General features: G+C 41.2%; 1 protein-coding gene across 1 annotated transcript; it reads right to left on the bottom strand.

Moving 5' to 3' along the window:
- Window positions 1–526: 526 nt before the first annotated feature.
- prdm1a (PR domain containing 1a, with ZNF domain) lies at window positions 527–12,982 on the bottom strand. The gene is given in 7 exon segments (NM_001278886.1): window positions 527–2,760; window positions 2,847–2,975; window positions 3,212–4,287; window positions 7,370–7,622; window positions 8,307–8,426; window positions 10,227–10,553; window positions 12,797–12,982. Coding segments are annotated over 7 exon segments (2,538 nt in total). The 5' UTR covers window positions 12,824–12,982; the 3' UTR covers window positions 527–2,154.
- Between the last annotated feature and the right edge of the window lie 5,262 nt (window positions 12,983–18,244).

Raw genomic sequence — 18,244 nt, forward strand, 5'->3', positions numbered from 1 at the left:
TTGTCCCTACAATTGTGTTAAAGTCAGCGTTTTAAAGAAACTTGACTGCAAGGTGAGAACCTTTTGAAGTGATTTTTATATCCCACAGTTAAAAAGAATCATGATGGAAAATGTGATCAAACTCAAATTTTTTTATTGTTAACCTTCAAAGGCCAATGTAATTTGAAGAGCTAATTTTGGTAATCCAGCAGTGTCAGTGTCCTATTATCCTCCTGGAAGATACAATTACTGTGTAATGCATTATGTAACACTCTTTGTTTTACCTTTGAGGGCGGGAAATCTTCACCTGCAGGTTTTTACTATTAAGGGGATGTGAAGTATGCGAAATTTCATCTGACATATGTTTAAAAGGTGTCAGAGCAGGTTAAGTAATTTCCTCTTGTTTTACAACTAAGATACACGTTGATGCGTTGACAGCTTTTCTATTTAAAAGCCTGAAATGCCTTTGTGATTATAAAATGCATAATCTTTCCTAAATAAAAAGATCTAATGTACCAACAGAGCAAAGAAAGACACAAAAACAGGGTTTTGATTAGGACTGTGAACATTTATATAATAATTTACAGTTTTTGATATTTTTTGAACATAAATAACTATGTAAACCAGAATGTAAACACAGACAAGTCTTTGGGGATGTTTCTTTGGAGTAAAGCTTTGACCAGAGACAGATAAGCTTTGGTTGAATATTAGAAAACATAGAAGAAAGACTTAAAGCTTCAGAGTTTCAGCTGAAGTTGCTGAGCTGCTATAGAAAAAAAATTACATTTGTAGTAACATCAGATGGGGCCTTAATGCAGTTTGACCTGTTTTGTGAATTTTGGACACAGTGAAGTAAGAAGAAGGGAGTCAGTGCATAAAAGAAAGTTGAGGTGCTCTAATGTTCTTAACAAGGCAGCGGATGGGCGGGGCTTAAGAAGATGCTACTGTTCTACAACTAAACCATAACAATTCAGAACAACCGTACAACAAAAAACATACTCAAAAGACCTAAAAAAGCCAACATTTTATACACAAAAAGTACATCTTTTCTTCAACATTTTTATCCCTTAAATCCTTCTTCTTTTGTCCACCTTTTTCATTTTTCAAACATTTTGTTGTGCATTTCAGTTTTGGTTTCATCATCACCTATTTATATATTTAATTCATCATTACCCAAACCCATTCACATCCCTGCTGGGCAATAACAGTGTCATAGAAAAAGAACAAAAAAGTAAAAAAAAAAAAAAAAGAGGGACAAGAGGAGGCGGGCCGGGAGGCTGGAGGGGGCATCCCTTAAGTCCCAAGTTCGTTATGTGCTACATGTTAAGTGGGATTTGCCACTTCTTTTTGGACCACATGAAGAACAGTTCTGTTTTTCCCTTTTTAGTAGCAAAAACATCAATAAATAGAAAACTCCCACCTTCAGCTGTCCCTTGAAACACACAATCACATCATCACATCCACACTGAGGTAATTGTTGTAAAGTATACAAAAAAATGCCCTTTTCTGTTTCATTAAATAAATCAGTCATCAGAAAAAGAACAAAAAAAGGGCTTAAGGAGAGCTACAACAAAAGTCAGCTCTTCAAATGAACATGTGCCGTACTTTGGCAAGTTTTTCCCACTTTTAAACTGCTACTTTGACTCCTGAACATAAATAAGTAAGACCCTGAAAAGTGGACGCCCCCGTTTCTGCTGATCAGAGGCCACTGGACTTCAACTGACAAATAAAAAGGGACTATGTGCGGTGAAATGGCAACAAAGCAAACCCAAGCATCTATGTTCTTACAGGGTTTTCCCCCTATCAGTGTTACAGTCCCATCCACTTATTGCTTTTGAAAACAAACGAAACGCATAATAAATTAGAATATGGTCAAACTGGGTAATCAAAGAAATAAAGACAATAAAAAAGACAAAACCACAAAAGAATAGCAAAATTATATTAATTACACTAAAAGTCAGTCCTTTTTATATGATTGTCTAAAACTGATAGACACTCAAAGTAGTCATGGGACAGTGTCTCTTGCAGCCCTGAGTTCATGAGTCCCTGATAGATTTAAAAAACCTGCCATAGTTCTGGTGTCACTCCTGATGACATCTAAGGTAAATATCTATTTACAGTTGTTGCTCCTGGCAACAAGCCCCGTCGAGCAGACCTGAATGCTCATGAAGTCCTTTAGGCATGATCGTCTGACTCCTGCTTGACAGTGACGCCAACAGGAAGTGAGGAGTCGGGGCTGCTGCGCCGCATTTTGATGACAGAGGTCTCTTTTGCAGACTCGTACGAACCGTAGCCTGAAGACAAAAGCTCGGTGGAGCCGCCTTTGTGATGGGGGTGAAAGTGGAGAGACTTCATCTCAGTGTCTCTCCACAGCATCCCCAGCACTTGTTTCTCCAACATGGTGTCTATCTCCGCCCCACCTGGAAGCTGGTCCAGCCGCTCCGCATGCTCGCTGATATCAAAGCGCTCTATCTCTTCATTGGCGCGATGCATTTCTTCCAAAGCAGCCTGGCTGGAAACAGTCGGACTGCGAGAGCCAGAGTTTACTGCCAGGCAGTAACCCTTCAGGTGAAGTCGCAGGCTGCACAGGTGGATGTAGTGGCGATGGCAGTGCGGGCATTTGTGGGGACGCTCACGGGAGTGCAAGCGCTTGTGGAGCTTGAGGTGGACGAACTGGGTGAACTTTGCCGGGCATAGTTTGCAGTGGTAAGGCTTTTCCCCTGAGTGGAGACGCAGGTGAGTTTTCAGGTTGCTGGTGCTGCTGAAGCGCTTGTGACAAACCTGAAAGGAGAGAAGAAATAAAAGAACTTAGTGACCAATCTGCCACACGTCGCATTTGGTTGAGAATTTTTAGAAAGGCCTCTCACCTGACATTCATGTGGCTTCTCCCCAGTGTGGACCAAGTAGTGTTTTTGCAGGTGAGCAAGCTGAGTGAACCCTTTGCTGCAGGTCTGACATTTAAATGGTCTTTCTCCACTGTGCACACGTAGATGAACCTGCATGTTAAGAAAACAACAAAAAAAAAAGCTTAGCTTGATTCAGTTAATGAACTTAAATATTTGAAGGTGTGAACATCTGGGGACACTCTGTTTTCTTTTTAGTCTTTTTAACTATCTTTAGTGCCTTGTGATTATACTTCAGCCCTTACAGAGTGCAAGAATGATAATGGGGCAGTATTTCACACAAGTAGACATCATGTTGCAAGGAAGAAGAAAAACAACTCCAGTCTCACCTTCAGGTTTGACAGTTGCCCGAAGGTCTTACTGCACACGTTGCACTCGTATTTGATTTTGCCGTTCTGCTTCTTTAGAGGGTAAGGCAGCGCCTTGTAGCCTGCAGAGCCGGCTCCCCGCTTCACCTTTGTCAGGTTAATGGCCTCTTCATCAGTACGATGTTCGCTGGTGTTGCCCAGTAGGGCTGAGGTAGGCTTTGTGGGCACCTGCTCGCTGGGAGGTGCAGTGCCCGCAGTTGGGGAGCCACTTGAGGGGGTTCGGGCCGGTCCGTGTGGGTTAAGGAGTCCAGAATAAGGGTTGTGAGGCCCTGCTCTGTCTATCAGGGGAGTTTTGATAGTGAAGGCACTGGTGGACCCAGGTAGAAAGAGGTCTCTGTGGGAAGAAAAGGAAGAGGGGTGCATAGGTTCCGGCATTAAGAAGTGCCTTCCTGGGTCAGAGGGCAAGAGGGGCACATGAGGGTGCAAGAGAGGGTACATTCTAGGAATCATCCCTCCAACTGTAGGAACACCACCACCAGAAAGAGGGTAGTGATGTGGTAGGAGGTACCGTGGGTAGGGGCTTGCTGGAGAATAAAATTGTGTGGAGAGGGGGGCAGATGGTGGTGAGTATCCAGGGTAGGAACCGAGTCCGGTAGGGTAAAATGACGCAGGGGATGGGGCAGGACCACAGGGGCTCCCCTGTGGGGTGCTGTCTGGACTGCTCCTTGCAGATGGACTAGGTGTAGCTGAAGACTGGTTTCCAGGGGAGTGAGTTGAAGGGTAGCCGAGGTTGCTGGGTTTGTGACTGAGGAAGTCATCTGACATGTGTGGGTGGGGCCTGATAGCCGGGTAAAGAGCACGGGGGTACAGGGGCCGCTCTGGGCTGTCAGCACAAAGAGGGCGGGTGACAAGCGGCCGGCTGGGCTCCCTCTTGCTGGACCCAGACGAGGTGCTGTTGGTGCCACGCAGAATGGAAAGGACGCTGTGCTCCCTCTTTGGTGGCTTTGGGGTAACCCTGACAGGAGATGGGCTGGATGCTTCATCTAAATGCTCCTCGCTGCTCAACTTATGGTGCTTGCCCTCTAAAAGTGACTCCTCTGAAGAGACACAGAGAAATGAGGTCAGGGGGAGGTCATCAGAAAAAAACAAAACACTGAGGTCACCTGAAAACTAATGTGATTTTGGGTGTCGGTGTTCAGGAACACTTGAAGCACCTCAGTGGGTCTATTGTGTGACACAATTGATGATCGCAAGGGGCAAAAGACAGAAACAAGGCATGACATTTACCACCTGTGTGTATGTGTTCGTGGTCCATGTAGATGCTGTGTGACTATCAAATCAAGATAAAATCAGGGATGGTGGCAGACAGACAGACAGGCCTGATGGAGTATTTCCTGCTAAAGAAATTCTGAAGAAATTTTGGCCTCCACCTGCCTTACGCAAACACGCCCACACAATGTGACAAAGTACACACATAGAGACGCCTGCACACAAAAGACCTTGTCTGATTTGTTGACTCCCTTACTTTTGGACAACACGCACACTTCTGATCAAGCTGCCGCTCTCTAGTTCTGCCCGATGTCTATTGTTTCCAGGTCAGAGGTGAAATCGGAGAGCTTCCTCCTCAGTCACTCACACCTACTGTCTCCTCTCCATGATGAAAGAGTGGATTAAGAGGGGAGCTCGTGAATGTAAAAAGCCACGGGATGTCAATTAGCGGCACATCGTGGCTGTTAAATTTCCACAGACAGGGCCTTAAAATGCAGACGTTTATTATCAATAAGCTCATTAAGTGCCTGGTCAACTCTTTGCTGCGAGGTCGCTCAGAGGGGAGTGTGTGTGAGAGATATGGAGGTTGTCAGAGTTAATCCCAAGTGCAGGCACTGGGGAAATTTTCCTCCTCCTCCCCTCCTCCTCCTCTTCGCCTGCACAGACAACCGGTGACCCTCTCTCCAGTAGTATTGCAGCATTGTGTAAACACAAAGGTTATCAATTAGCCTTCCTTCTCCTCCTCTTCCTCCTCCCACTATCCCCCTTCCAGAAAACAAACAGGGCGGCCATCTTGCAGATATCAATCTGTCAACACGGCCCTTCTGCCAGGAAGTTCAAGTAGTCAACTGAAGGAGGTGCTACTCTACCTCCTCTCACCCACTCCTCCACCCCTTTGCTGGTCTTTTTAAGTGGCAAATATATCACAGCGATTGGCCGACATGCTACTGCACACACACATGCACAATCTGTGTGAGCTTGCATGTGTCTGAGATGAAAAGAGGGGTGTAAATGTGCTGGCATGTTGTGAATGTGAGAGTGTGGGAGGAGAGAGTGCTTTTTTTTATTATTATTTTTTTTTTTAACCAGAGTGGCTTTGAACACAACACATGCACACACATGGATGACAGGTGCTGTTAAGTGCTAATACTTAGAAAATGCTAAACGGAGGGGGACTAAAAAGAGTCACATGACTGCCAGTCATTTTTGCGCAACAACCCAAGCACAAAGTTTTGCAATGACTGTGCTGGAGAAAGCTCAGAAAGTTGCCCTCTTCAGTGATATCGCACCTGGTTGGGACTAGAAACATTGGTGCCCCCCTATGGAGCAACCGGTGTGCATTTTTTTGCTTCAAGACACATTGTGATTATTTTTTGATGCATTTTAAAAGCATTCCAAGTGGTCTTTTAATTAGGATTATGCCATTTTTAGCCAAATTCAGGACTTTGTTAGAAATTTGGGTTGTGGGTGGAACTGTTGCCATGGAGCAAATCCGCCCCCCCTTCTCCTCCCTGTTGCTGAGAGCTCTCAGTTTACACTCTCTCCTGCTAGCTTACAGCCCCTCACAACCCCAACCTAAAATTAGTGATACAACAAAAATGCTGAGCTATATTGGAGCCGTCCACCTGCAGAGTTTTGAGCCAGACAGCAGCTCAGAATTTGAATAAAGAAATACTCAGAAATGCTATTTTACGCTCAATTTTTTTTATCTGTGTCCTCCATCTTTAGAAAAATGCTACTAGTCCACGTTAAAAACACCAAAACCAGCATTTTCCTCAGAGTAAGTCTTCAACAATGAACATGTTTAATCTGCACACAAGATCATTAGAAAGTCAACTAAATCATGAATTTTTATTCTTTCTGGGTGTCTTTTAGGTGGCAAAAACAAACTCTTTTGAGTGGAGTGACCTGCTGAGATGTCTGTCAGAGAGCAGCTTCTTCCTCATGGCCTTTTAACCATTTCATGAGCTGCAGCAACAGTCAAACGTATTCCGTAGACCTTCGAAGCTTTGCTACAAAGGGCACTAATCCATTACAAGATATATGGCATTTACACAATGTGCTGGTGGAATTGGGGGGGCTATAGTGAACGGACTGGGGATTCCTCCTGCCCCTTAGGTCATGCGCATTTTTTCCCCTGGCAGTGGAGTCGCTTTGGCTGGCCGGTCCCTCTGCCACCCTCACACTACTATTAGGCTGCAGTCACACCTGGAAAGCCCTGAGCTCCCACTCTGTCTTTGTTTTCCTCCCAGCTTGCTCTCTTTGATCCACTCAGGCCAGAGTGGATAAGTGCCGTTGTAGCTGCTGTGTCGTGAAAGTGCATGTGGGGGAATTTTTTTTTTTGTGTGTGTTTGTGTTTGAGGTGGACTGTAAGGAAAGTCATACTGCAGAAAAAGTGATAACAATTGTGAGTACAGGGGAACATTAAGCTGTCCTCATAAAAAAAAGTCAGTGAAGCACGGAGTCGAGCAAACACACTCTGTCTCCGCTCCTTTTATTGAGCAAGGTTGTGTGTGCGCCAGCTTTTAAGTTAGAAGCGGGTCTTTAAGTGTGGAAGACTGTGGCATTAGGGGCCGTATCCCTCTGTGTGTAATTACACTGTCACAGGCGCGCACGCAGAAATACAACGATGGCACTGACAGAGATGAAAGGTTGTTGCTCTTGTACTTTTGTGTGTGTGTGAGATAATGACAGGCTAACATTCAGAGAGGAAGGAGACAGAGCAGCACACAAAAACAGTAATGCTTTACCAGCGCCAACAGGACACAGAGCACATGCACGGGTTCATCATTGATTTTGTTTTTGCATACTCCTGCCTCCTAATGTGTTTTATCAGCAGAAAAGACATCCTTAGCGCACCTCAACAGCCTGATTGCTCAATAATAGATTTTAAAAAGTTCCTGAACTTACTGAGCTTCTGCATCATCAGCTCCCCTGAGGACGGGTACCGCAGGCGGCGGGCAAACTCGTGGCAGTACCACACCAGCAGCTCGGCACCGGCAGGGACAGGCTTCACCGTGTAGAAGTATATCTCCATGCCGTTCTGGCACGCTGCCAGGTTCTGCTCTGCGGCGGAGCGAGCCGGGTTCACGTAGCGCATCCAGTTGGACCGAGTCTCATCCAGGCCGTCCACAAAATGGTGAAAATCACCGTCTGCATAGATCTGGAACCAGAGGAAAAAGACCCATTTGAATCATTTCAACATAAAAATAAGCTTCTAAAATGTTCTCAACCATCTGAATCTAAACATCTAAAACGTTGGCATTTTCTGCCTGTTCTTCATCAAATCCTACCACCTGCATCTCTTCGCCTTCATCACCTTCAGAGAGACAGCTGAAGAAAAGGAGTCTGTAAGGGGGGGGAGATCCTCTTATATTGAAGAGGGAAAGACCAGCTAGTCTTTCATTTTTCATCCGAACCCTCCACTCTCTGCTTTCACTACGTGTGAGAAGTTCTGATATGAGCACTAACGGAACACCTTTATGACTGCCTGCTTGTGGTTAAACTCTTTTCAAGCAAGTCCACCCCTCCACGCACACACACACACACACAGCCGCGTCAGGCAGGTTGCTGGTGAGCGTGCACGGTCTCACTTAGTTACCGGTAGTGATGGTTCTGAGTGTGCGAGCATACATGCGCTTACAGGAACCCCGGTGTGACAAGCTATTTGTGTGACGATGACATCACATCCCCGTGCCTTTTCCTCGTACACGCACAGAAAACAGCAAGCCCAGAGGCTTCCTGTTCCACTGACTGACTTTAGATGTGTGTGACGTCACAGGAAGGGGTCCCTCCGGGTTCTGAGGAAATGTGTGTGCTGTTGTGTGTTTTCGAGCGCTGCACTCACCCTCCAGAAGTATTTGCGGTTGGCGTCTTTGGGTACGCTGTCGGCCGTGTAGATCTCGCCCACCAGAGGGCCGAAGCGCGTTCCTTGGGGGATGTATTCTCTGCTGCACACGCCGACCACCTGCACACAGACGTGCCGAGTCATTAGGAAATTTGCAACTTAAATAGGGTGATAAGGTATACCGCAGGGGCCATTGTTCCTCATTCGAGTGTACAGAGTGTTGATATTGATGTGCACATCCATCATTCACATTAAGGCTCATTTCAAATACGCCATCAGGCAGCTGAAGGAATGAAGAAGCACTTCAGCTCATGACGAGCGTCTTTATCCGATTGAAGAAAAACTCAAATCTCTCCTCTCTTGTTCAAGTCACGCCTACACCGTTTGCCACATCAAACCAAAACCACTGCCGCTTCAGACACCTCAAGGGAAGACATCAAGATAATCAAAAAAACTTTTTTTTCTCTTCCTCATCTGATACAATCAAAGATGAAGGGGTGAGAATCAGACAAAGAGGAAGAGGAGAAAAGCGAGGGATTATGCAGTGCCTGCGATTCAGGCTCCAGCCATGGAGGGAAAGGAGACACATTTTTTTTTATGCTAAACCCACACAAACAAGTCTTTTCCAAACTGTGATGTGGGAAATCCCCCTTTCCTCTTTTCCCTCAAAAGGACCAGACATAAGGCTGCGATAGCTTGTGTGCTCAACTTTTTTTTGATCATTAACAGGATTTTAACAATGCTCTCCCTCTTCCTTTGAACCAAAACATAGCTTTCTTTGATCATATAGCTTTTCCTTCTTCCTCTCCTCCTTGCGACGAATGCGAGCTGATAGCATATCAGATTGTAAAAAAAAGGACTCATCTTTTTATTTCTTTCTCCCTTTTACTTGCTTCGGTTTCCACTTGATAAAACCCTGATGAGAAAATCCATGTGATCACGCCGGTTTTCCTCCACAGTGTCAAAATTGACAGATTTGCAATCTCTTAACCTGCAGTCATGCACCTCTTTTTTTTTCAATCCAGAGATGCTCTGGAAACACAGAGCATGCACCCTGGCTTTTGTACCTCAAGACTTTAGCAAATCAACGATGAAACAGACAGCCAAGGAAAGTTTATGTTTGCCCTTTTAGTCACTTGATTGATTGTGAAACACTATTCAGTGTCACGGCAATCAAAGCTGTGGAAAAGACTCATCTCCAGATGTTAACGTCAAACCCATTTGTCTGCTCAGACACTCGACACCCTCTGTTTTTCGCTTTATCACGTCGCCACTGCCATTTTGATTCTGAGTATTATCTCGCTGTTATCCAATCTCGGGTTCAACCTTTGACTGGCTGACATTTTGACTTTTTCACATCCAGTTTGATCAGGAAGAAGGGTTATCCTTTCCTGTTGTGGAGATTTAAAGGTGTGCTTGTCGGGTAAATTAGATCAAATTTTATCAAAGCTGGAAGAAAAAAAAACACTTCCTGAGGATATTGTGTGGCTTAAGATGTGTTTTAATGCAACAAGTGAGGCAACATGAGCAGATGCATCTGTTAAGGTGCTGCGGAGCGCCCCCTGCTGACTGGAATCGGAGCTTAAGGTGTAATAAAAGTGCGCTCCTGGGACTGAGCCAGCTTTTTCTCGGATGATAAATGGGTTTTCATGGACGGATGCAAACCGATGAAGAGGCATTGTTGCTGTGTTTGTGTGCAAATCCAGCTTCTTTCACCAACACACACATATTCCCATGAAGGTGCTTTGCTGTGTGAGTTTGTGGGAAGACTTTACGAGATGCGACCCCCTCTTCCTTCATGACCCACAACTGACTCATTTGTGTGAGAGCGTGCAGATGGCTTTCTCTGCCTGTATGTGTGTCAGACGTTGTGACTGCAGAGAAAGTTTACCGACTCCCGTGTGTGTGTTATATTCTGACCTCTTTGCTGCCAGCCTTGTGTTTGAAGGCAAGATTTCGCGGCAGCGACACCTCCGCTCTTGTTGTCGTCATCATGCCATCGCCATCTGGGGCCGCCTCCCACGGCGTGTCTTGGACGATGTACGTGCACTTCTTCTCAAACTCTGTGTCGGTCCATGTGCTCATGTCTGTCTCCTCCATCTCCACGTCGACGTCCGTGTCGGTCAACGTCTCAGCTCCGTCTGACAGCATGCTGGTGGCTGTGGAGGCCATCTTGGGGTGTGTGTCCTCTTGCTCCATGGTGTGTGCCCCCTCACTGGTCAATGTGGCCGAGCTATGAGAGGTCGCCTTTACAAGAAGAACACAAAAAGAAAAGTTCGTTATTTTTGGATCTGTTGAAAGTCAAAGAGCAAAAGTGGAGCTCAGATTTAAAAAAAAAAAGAAAAAAAAGAGAAAAACCAAAAACCAAAACAGCAGCAAAGAAAGCAAAATCCAGTTAAAACCTAAATATAAAGAAGGGTGTGTTGAGATAAGAAATAAAAATGAGAAAAACAAGAATAAAGGAGATACAATCAGTGATGAAATACGGAAAGCCAAACAGAAGGAGAGACAGATCAGTGATTATTGTGTAGTGACTCAAAGGAAAGAGTCACTAATGTTAATGTCACACACAGGCACACACACACAAAGAAACGGGCAGGAAACTACTCGTCTTGTGAACCATTTAGACTAAATGTTAACTAATTTGGGAAACAATTAGGGGATTCATTCATGAATTCAGCAGAGGGTTAATTCTGTCTGATTACCATCTAAAATGAGAATAATTGTCTTCACAAATATCCAAACCCATGATCCTATTTTTCCCTGGCTAATCTAGTCTTTTATTGGATTGTGGGACAGTAGATCCGCCGTTACTTTTTAAGTCGTAAAAAAATAAGTTTGCATAGTAAACTAAAGAAAGCAGAATAAAGAGACAACTACAGCCTCAAAAATGATTTTCTTTGGATTGAATGACTTATAGTTAGCAAAAATATGCTCAAAATTATTACTTTTTGAATATTTCTTTCCAAATCTGCATTTTTTTGTTTTTTTATTCCTGTACGTCTTGTGGACGTTTTTCATCTCAAAACTTTCTATTTATGCAAAAACACAAAATTTACTTCCAAATTAGGGATGTAAAATCCCCAGTGTTTCCTTGCTCTGGACCCCCTCCTCCTCATCTGTCCCTGGGGTTGAAGACAGAGGAAGGAAATGCTGTCTGTGTCTGAATGAAGCTAAAATTGGAAGCAGAGTGGCAAAGCAGCGGAACCGGCAAATCATCCCAACTCCCTGCCTGTGTGTGCGTGTGTTGGTAATGGACAGGGGGGAGTAATGAGGAAGGGAGCGTCAAAACTTTTCCATTTGGGGGGCCACGGCAGCGCAAACAAAACTTCAAACATGATCCCACCCAAGACAATCCCACACACACACAGGCAGATTTCCACTCTGGGATAGGAGCTCGTCCCACGCAGGCGAGAGGGGAGAGTCAGTGATCAGAGTCTGTAAGGTCTTCTTGAAGAACAGAATGATTTCATTTTCAACTGACTCAATTGAATTTTTTTTCCTTTTTTTTTTAAAGATGTACAACTAAAATTGACCCCCCCCCCCCTCAGAAAATAAATGTAAAATTCTTTATAGCTGCATGAAAACTTAATTTAGGCTTTTGTACAAATAAAACTCACTTTTACACACCTGCAATGCTAAATTAATCCGCACAAGTGTTCTAATGAGTTATTTTAAACACTTTACCAGAACCAAACTCTGACCAGACAATTATTACAAAAGACATAAAATGATGTGGAAAATACTAAAATCAGAAACGGATTCGCAAACATTTCCACCAAGAAAGAGATTTCTTTAAATCAGCAGCTTCAGCTCCATCTGCCATTTAAATGAGACCCATTAAAACAATAAACTGAATATTTCTTTCTGCTCTGCAGAAGTCAGAAACTTCTTTGCATTACAGCTGCAACATCGAAAACTAATACTGAAACCATCAACCAAGTAACAATCCAGCTCTCAGACATCCTGGCCAACTGAAAAAAACACGACAGCTGAGGGAGAGGAATAAATAATTTAAAAAAAATTAACACCTTCAAAATTGCGTCAAAGGGGAAGAAAAAGAAACAAACAAACAAAAAACAGCTTTCAGTTTCATGTTTCAGTGACCTCTCCCTCTTCACTTTCTGTCCAGATGTCAAACTTAAAACATATTTTTGAAAAAGTATTAACAATTAAAAAAAACAAAGTTTTAAATTCCAAGAAACCATTTTAGATAATAATAATAATAACACTCAAATGTTCCAAATGTGTGAAAAATTCTAAATCTATTATTTAAAATGTTATAAAAATGTTAATTTAGAAACAACTGTTTTAAAGTGAATACAATTAAACTCCTAACTGTCCTGAATTTAAGTTCCATAAAAACTTTTCGTTTTAAAAAAACTTAAAAGAAATTTACCGAACTGAAAAAAGTTTATATCTAAAAGAAAACAGTAAATATTTCTTTTTTTTTTGTCTTTGTATAAATGTGGAGTCTGCCCCGGACTCACCATGTAACTTTGATCCCATCCACACATAAGGACGAGCCGTGGGATCCTCCGCGCGCGTGGGACAGGTGCAGTTCTCCCCCTGGGCTCCTCTCGCTGATACTCCACTCAAGCCTGTGCGTCCGTGCGCGAGCGCTGAAATGAGCGCAGGAGAGCCTGTGATCCACTCAGAGACTTGTTTGCAAATGCCTCCCAGTCTACATGTCTCTGCTCTAAGAGTAAAAAACTTAACGCCACACCCACTCCCTCCAGACTCCGCCCAGCCGTGTGTTTTTTCCCCCTCGTGCGCTTTCACCTGAGAGCGCGAGTGTACTCCACCCCACAGAACCCCACGTCTCCAAACGCACACTCTTCATTTAGCGTAAAAACGCAGATTACAGTAACCCGCTGTGATAGATGTGGGAGTCTGATCAGGAATGTCTTTAAAATGAGCCTCACACTGGACGTGCGCGTGCCTGTGTGCGCGTGTGTTGGGAAGAAGCACTGAGTCACTATCACAGGATGTCACTCTTCCTCAGGATGCTCACGCGCACGCGTGTGCATCCACGCTGGTGGCCTGTAGGGGGCAGAACGGGTCTGTTTAGGGCCCCGGAGAAATCTGACTGAGTCGAAAGCTGTTGTGTCAATTCAGTGTTTCTCTCGATTTCTGATGCTTCGTGTGATGTAACCCGCTCTCCATGTTCATTGCATCCCCCCTCCCTCTTCACTTTGCCCTCAAATTAACACTTCAGAGCGCAGAAAAACACATTTTCATCTAAGGCTTAAATTCCAAATATACATTCAAATAATATTTCTAATTCCATTGAAAATTACTGCAATACTAAGAAGATATTAAGTACACTTTTATGATACATTTTCTATTTTTAATTGATTGAAGAAGCTGGGAGAGGTGCTTTTAATATGTTTTCTTGCTGATTTACGGTATATTTCTCATCAAACTGACACACGAAGAAGTTGCACAACAGATTCTATGCATAGAGCTGAAGGAAGAAAAAATTTGAAGGAAATTCGGATGTTTCTTTTTGTTTTCGGACATTGAATTTTGAAGCACTGTTTCCTTTTTTTAAGGAATAATTTCCTTCCTTCTTAAGCATCAGTTAAAAAAATGAGGGGACAAGGATCTTTGATAAACATGAATTTATGTTGAATTTTATGTTGCAAAGTGTTACTTCCATTACAGTGATTTTAAACCTTAAAGTATGTTTTCTTTTTAAAACAAACAGGGGATATGTAGGGAACAGATATACACGGGGTCACCAAATGAACTGTAACCTCCAGGTTTATTATCGAATAAGCTTCAATCTGGAAGAAAAAACGCATCCAAAATGCATAACTGGAGCCCTGTCAAAAAGAAATAAAAAGGAGGTTAATCAATTTAATCTATCTTTTTTAACTTTCATCTAAATAATAATGTAGTTTTTTAAAACAAATCAGCAAAGTTATTTAGATATTTCATGTTTTGAGTGTTAGGTTACTGAAAAAAAAGTCTTTGCAGCTTTTACACTTGTTGAACTCTCTGCTTTTATGATCTTGTTTTTTTCATTATCTACTGCATGTTTAAACTTTTTTGTATGTCTGTTTGACTCAGTCACGTCATGCAGAAAACTCAGAAACTCTCTCTCACCCTGTTATGACAAAAGCTCCTTCTCTTACTAACACTGGAAATTCCCGTCTAATTGTCCTCCTGACTCCCTCAATTTACTTCCCACTCAGTCATCTTCCTCCTTTCCCCTCTCGTTGCTCCTTCCCTTTGATTTGCACATTTTATTTACAAAAATGATATTCCACAATGACCCCTCACTGCAGTTTCCATTACCTTCCTTTTTCCAGCATGAGGAAAACAGAAAGCAGTTTGTTATGCATCCATCGTTTTTCTGCAGAATTTTGAGCTTTTCTTTTTTAATTATGGATTTGCCACACATGACATTAATGAAAAGATCGCTACAGCTTTTACAGGGGTTAAAACCGGAAGACAGTTGTTTTTGAAAAAACAAAAAGAAAAATAAGGTTTATGAAAATAAATGCAAAGAAAAAAATGCAAAAAAAGACAAACTTTGAAAGTTTTTAAAAGACATGACAAGCTTTTTCTGTAATGAATAACATCCATCAGCAAACACAAACAACAAACAGGAAAACGACAGAAAAACAGCGAGACTGCGCTTTCTTTTTGGTGACAGAGGGTCTGACCACATCACTCGCAGCCTACTGCTTCCTGCCAACGGACGACCCTGATACACACACACACAAACACACACACACACCTACACACACACACAACTGCAGATGTGTCCCACAGCTGTCGGACATGTTGGTGTTCAACAAGCAAAGGATTTTCTCAGTGCAAAACCACTAAGAACAGAGATAGAGGAAACTTTCTGAGGAAAGAATAAAAGACATTGTCTAAAAAGATAGTTTATTATTTGGAGATGTATTTGGAAATAGGATATGGAGCTCATCAAAGGCCATGAATCTCCAAACAAAGCCACTGGCACACAAGTGTCACTGACTGAAAGAAGACCGTTAGAAAAGTTGCCAAGGGGGGGATAATGCAACAACTTTCAAATAACTCCTGAGCCAAGTCAGAACTCTGATGCACTCTTGCACATATGCAGATTTTGTTTCCCCCAAATGGGCAACTTTCTATGGAAAGTGTGATAACTTTGTGTAATGTGGACCAAACAAGGGCACTCTGGCCCACCTGAAGAAAAAGGATTTTTGTCTATGGAAAGCTCATTCAGCTGTGGGGTATCTGCAGGCAGAGTGGAAAATCTGTAAAGAGTCTTTAATTTAGTGGTTTTTTTTGTTTCTGCATGAGCCCTGCACGGATATCTACAGGAGACTAAGTGGAGGAACAAAACAGGGCCCTAAGATCTTTCTGTTAGTTAAACAGAAGGCCTCCATCACAAACACACAAATATACAAGAGCGCATGGACACGCACACTTTCCTTTCACATAAACTCTCTTTTCCGCAAGCTTGTCACATTTAGTGAGTTTTCCTACCATCTGCGAAAGTTCAAGAGGAGCGGAAGAGGAAGGAGCAGAAACCCAGAATGGAGATGGTTGACAGGACTTAAGAGGCAACAGGTGATATTAACACCTTACATCTCTAAAGCAATTTTCTGTGTGAGTTCAGAGCTGGCAGTTTACTGACACACACACATATATATATACACACATATATATATACACACATATATATATATATATATATATATATATATATATATATATATATATATATATATATATATATATATATATATATATATATATATATACACACATATATATATATATATATATATATACACACATATATATATATATATATATATATATATATATATATATATATATATATATATATATATATATATATATATATATATATATATATATATATATATATATATACACACATATATATATACACACATATATATATACACACATATATATATACACACATATATATATATATATATATATACACATATATATATACACACATATATATATACACACATATATATATATATATATATATACACATATATATATATACATATATATATATATATATATATATATATATATATATATATATATATATATATATATATATATATATATATATATATATATATATATATATATATATATATATATATATATATATATATATATATATATATATATATATATATATATATATATATATATATATATATATATATATATATATATATATATATGCACTGTACATAGTGGCAGCGGATGTATGTGGACACAGAAACAGAACTTATTCTGATCAGAGGACTTTACGTTCTTGGGGCTTCAAGAACTTATTATTTACTGAGGTTTGTTTAGATTTACAGAGTATTTAATTATTTCATTGCACTTCAAAACTAATTGGTATTTTCATTTCTGCATTGCACTCAGTGATGGGTTCATTATTAATGATTTCTTTTATTGTGAATTCCAATTCTCCAGGGGTCTAGACATCTCATTATGTAGAGTTGATGCAGATCTCACCTCAAATAACCTGTGAAAACATGATGGTTGCAGTCTATTGCAGAGCTGAATATTAAAGTTGAATCCCTGGGTTTTAAACATTTCATTTCTGTCTTTGGTGTTTTGGCAACTGTTTGTGCTGGAGCTTAAACACATGTTTAAGGTGATGGAAGAAACCATTTGTACCAGAGGAATAGGGGTGTAAATTCATCACTTGTGCGTTTTTGTTTTATTGTATTAATATAGAAATATTTTTTAATGTTTACTAAAAAGGTTAAAAGCTTTTTAGGTAGCTGTAAATTTCCTTTTAACATCTTGCTTGAAGCCCCAAATGGAGGGAGATTATCAGTGGTCATGTTTATCTTTCATATTGATTATGATAGCGATGATTATGGTGCTGCTACAGGTAACGAGTGGAGGACAGAGGATCCTCTTACAGAAGAAGTTACAGGTCTGTGAGAGCCAGAAATCTTGCTTGTTTGTAGGTGACCAAATATTTATTTTCCACCATAATTTACAAATAAATTCTTTAAAAATCAGACAATGTGATTTTCTGGATTTGGTTTTCATATTGTCTGTGATCGTTGAGGTATACCTAAGATGAAAATTACAGGCCTCTCTCATCTTTTAAGTGGGAGAACTTGCACAATTGGTGGCTGACTAGATACTTTTTGCCCCAATGTATAAAAAAGAGCATTACTAAAATGAATCCCCATTAAAAAATATCTTCTTTCTCATAAACCTCTTACTGTCGTTTTTTTTTTATAATCAGAATCAGAAATACTTTATTGATCCCACACGTGGGAAATTTGTTTGTCACCATAGCAACTGACAGCAGAGGGAAAAAAAGACTTAGAATGAAATAAAAAAAACAAGAACAAAGAAATTGTAGCATAAATGCAAACATCAAAGTAGTAGTATAATTTAAAAAGCTATTTACAGAAAAGTGCAGGTAAAAAGATGTGCAAAAGAAATGTGCAAAATAGAAAAAAACTAAATAAATAGATAATAAAAATGTGCAAAGGTTATCTTTTGCATAGTGAGTTGTTGTACAGGGTTATTGCATTGGGTATGAAGGATTTTTGGCACCGGGCAGTTTTGGAGCGGAGCTGTCTGAGCCTCCTAGAGAAGGAGCTCCGCTGTTTGTCCAGAACAGGGTGGAAAGGATGTACTGGGTTGTCCATGATTGAAAGGAGTCTGTTCAGTGACCTCCTCTCCATCACTGTTTCAAATGTGTCCTGTTTGCAGCCAATGACAGAACACGCCTTCCTGATCAGCTTGTTCAGTCTGTTGGTGTCACTGACTGCAATACTGCTTCCCCAGCAGACCACAGATGAGAATAACCGGTGTCAACAAACAATATATCTTATAGATATAAGAACATATAAGTACCTATGATCACGTCTTTTTACCTCCATTAATTACCAAAAAAAAAG

Source organism: Oryzias latipes, chromosome 16, assembly GCF_053564925.1.
Source record: "Oryzias latipes strain Hd-rR chromosome 16, Olatipes_Hd-rR_3.1".
In the NCBI taxonomy this organism is placed as follows: Eukaryota; Metazoa; Chordata; class Actinopteri; order Beloniformes; family Adrianichthyidae; genus Oryzias; species Oryzias latipes.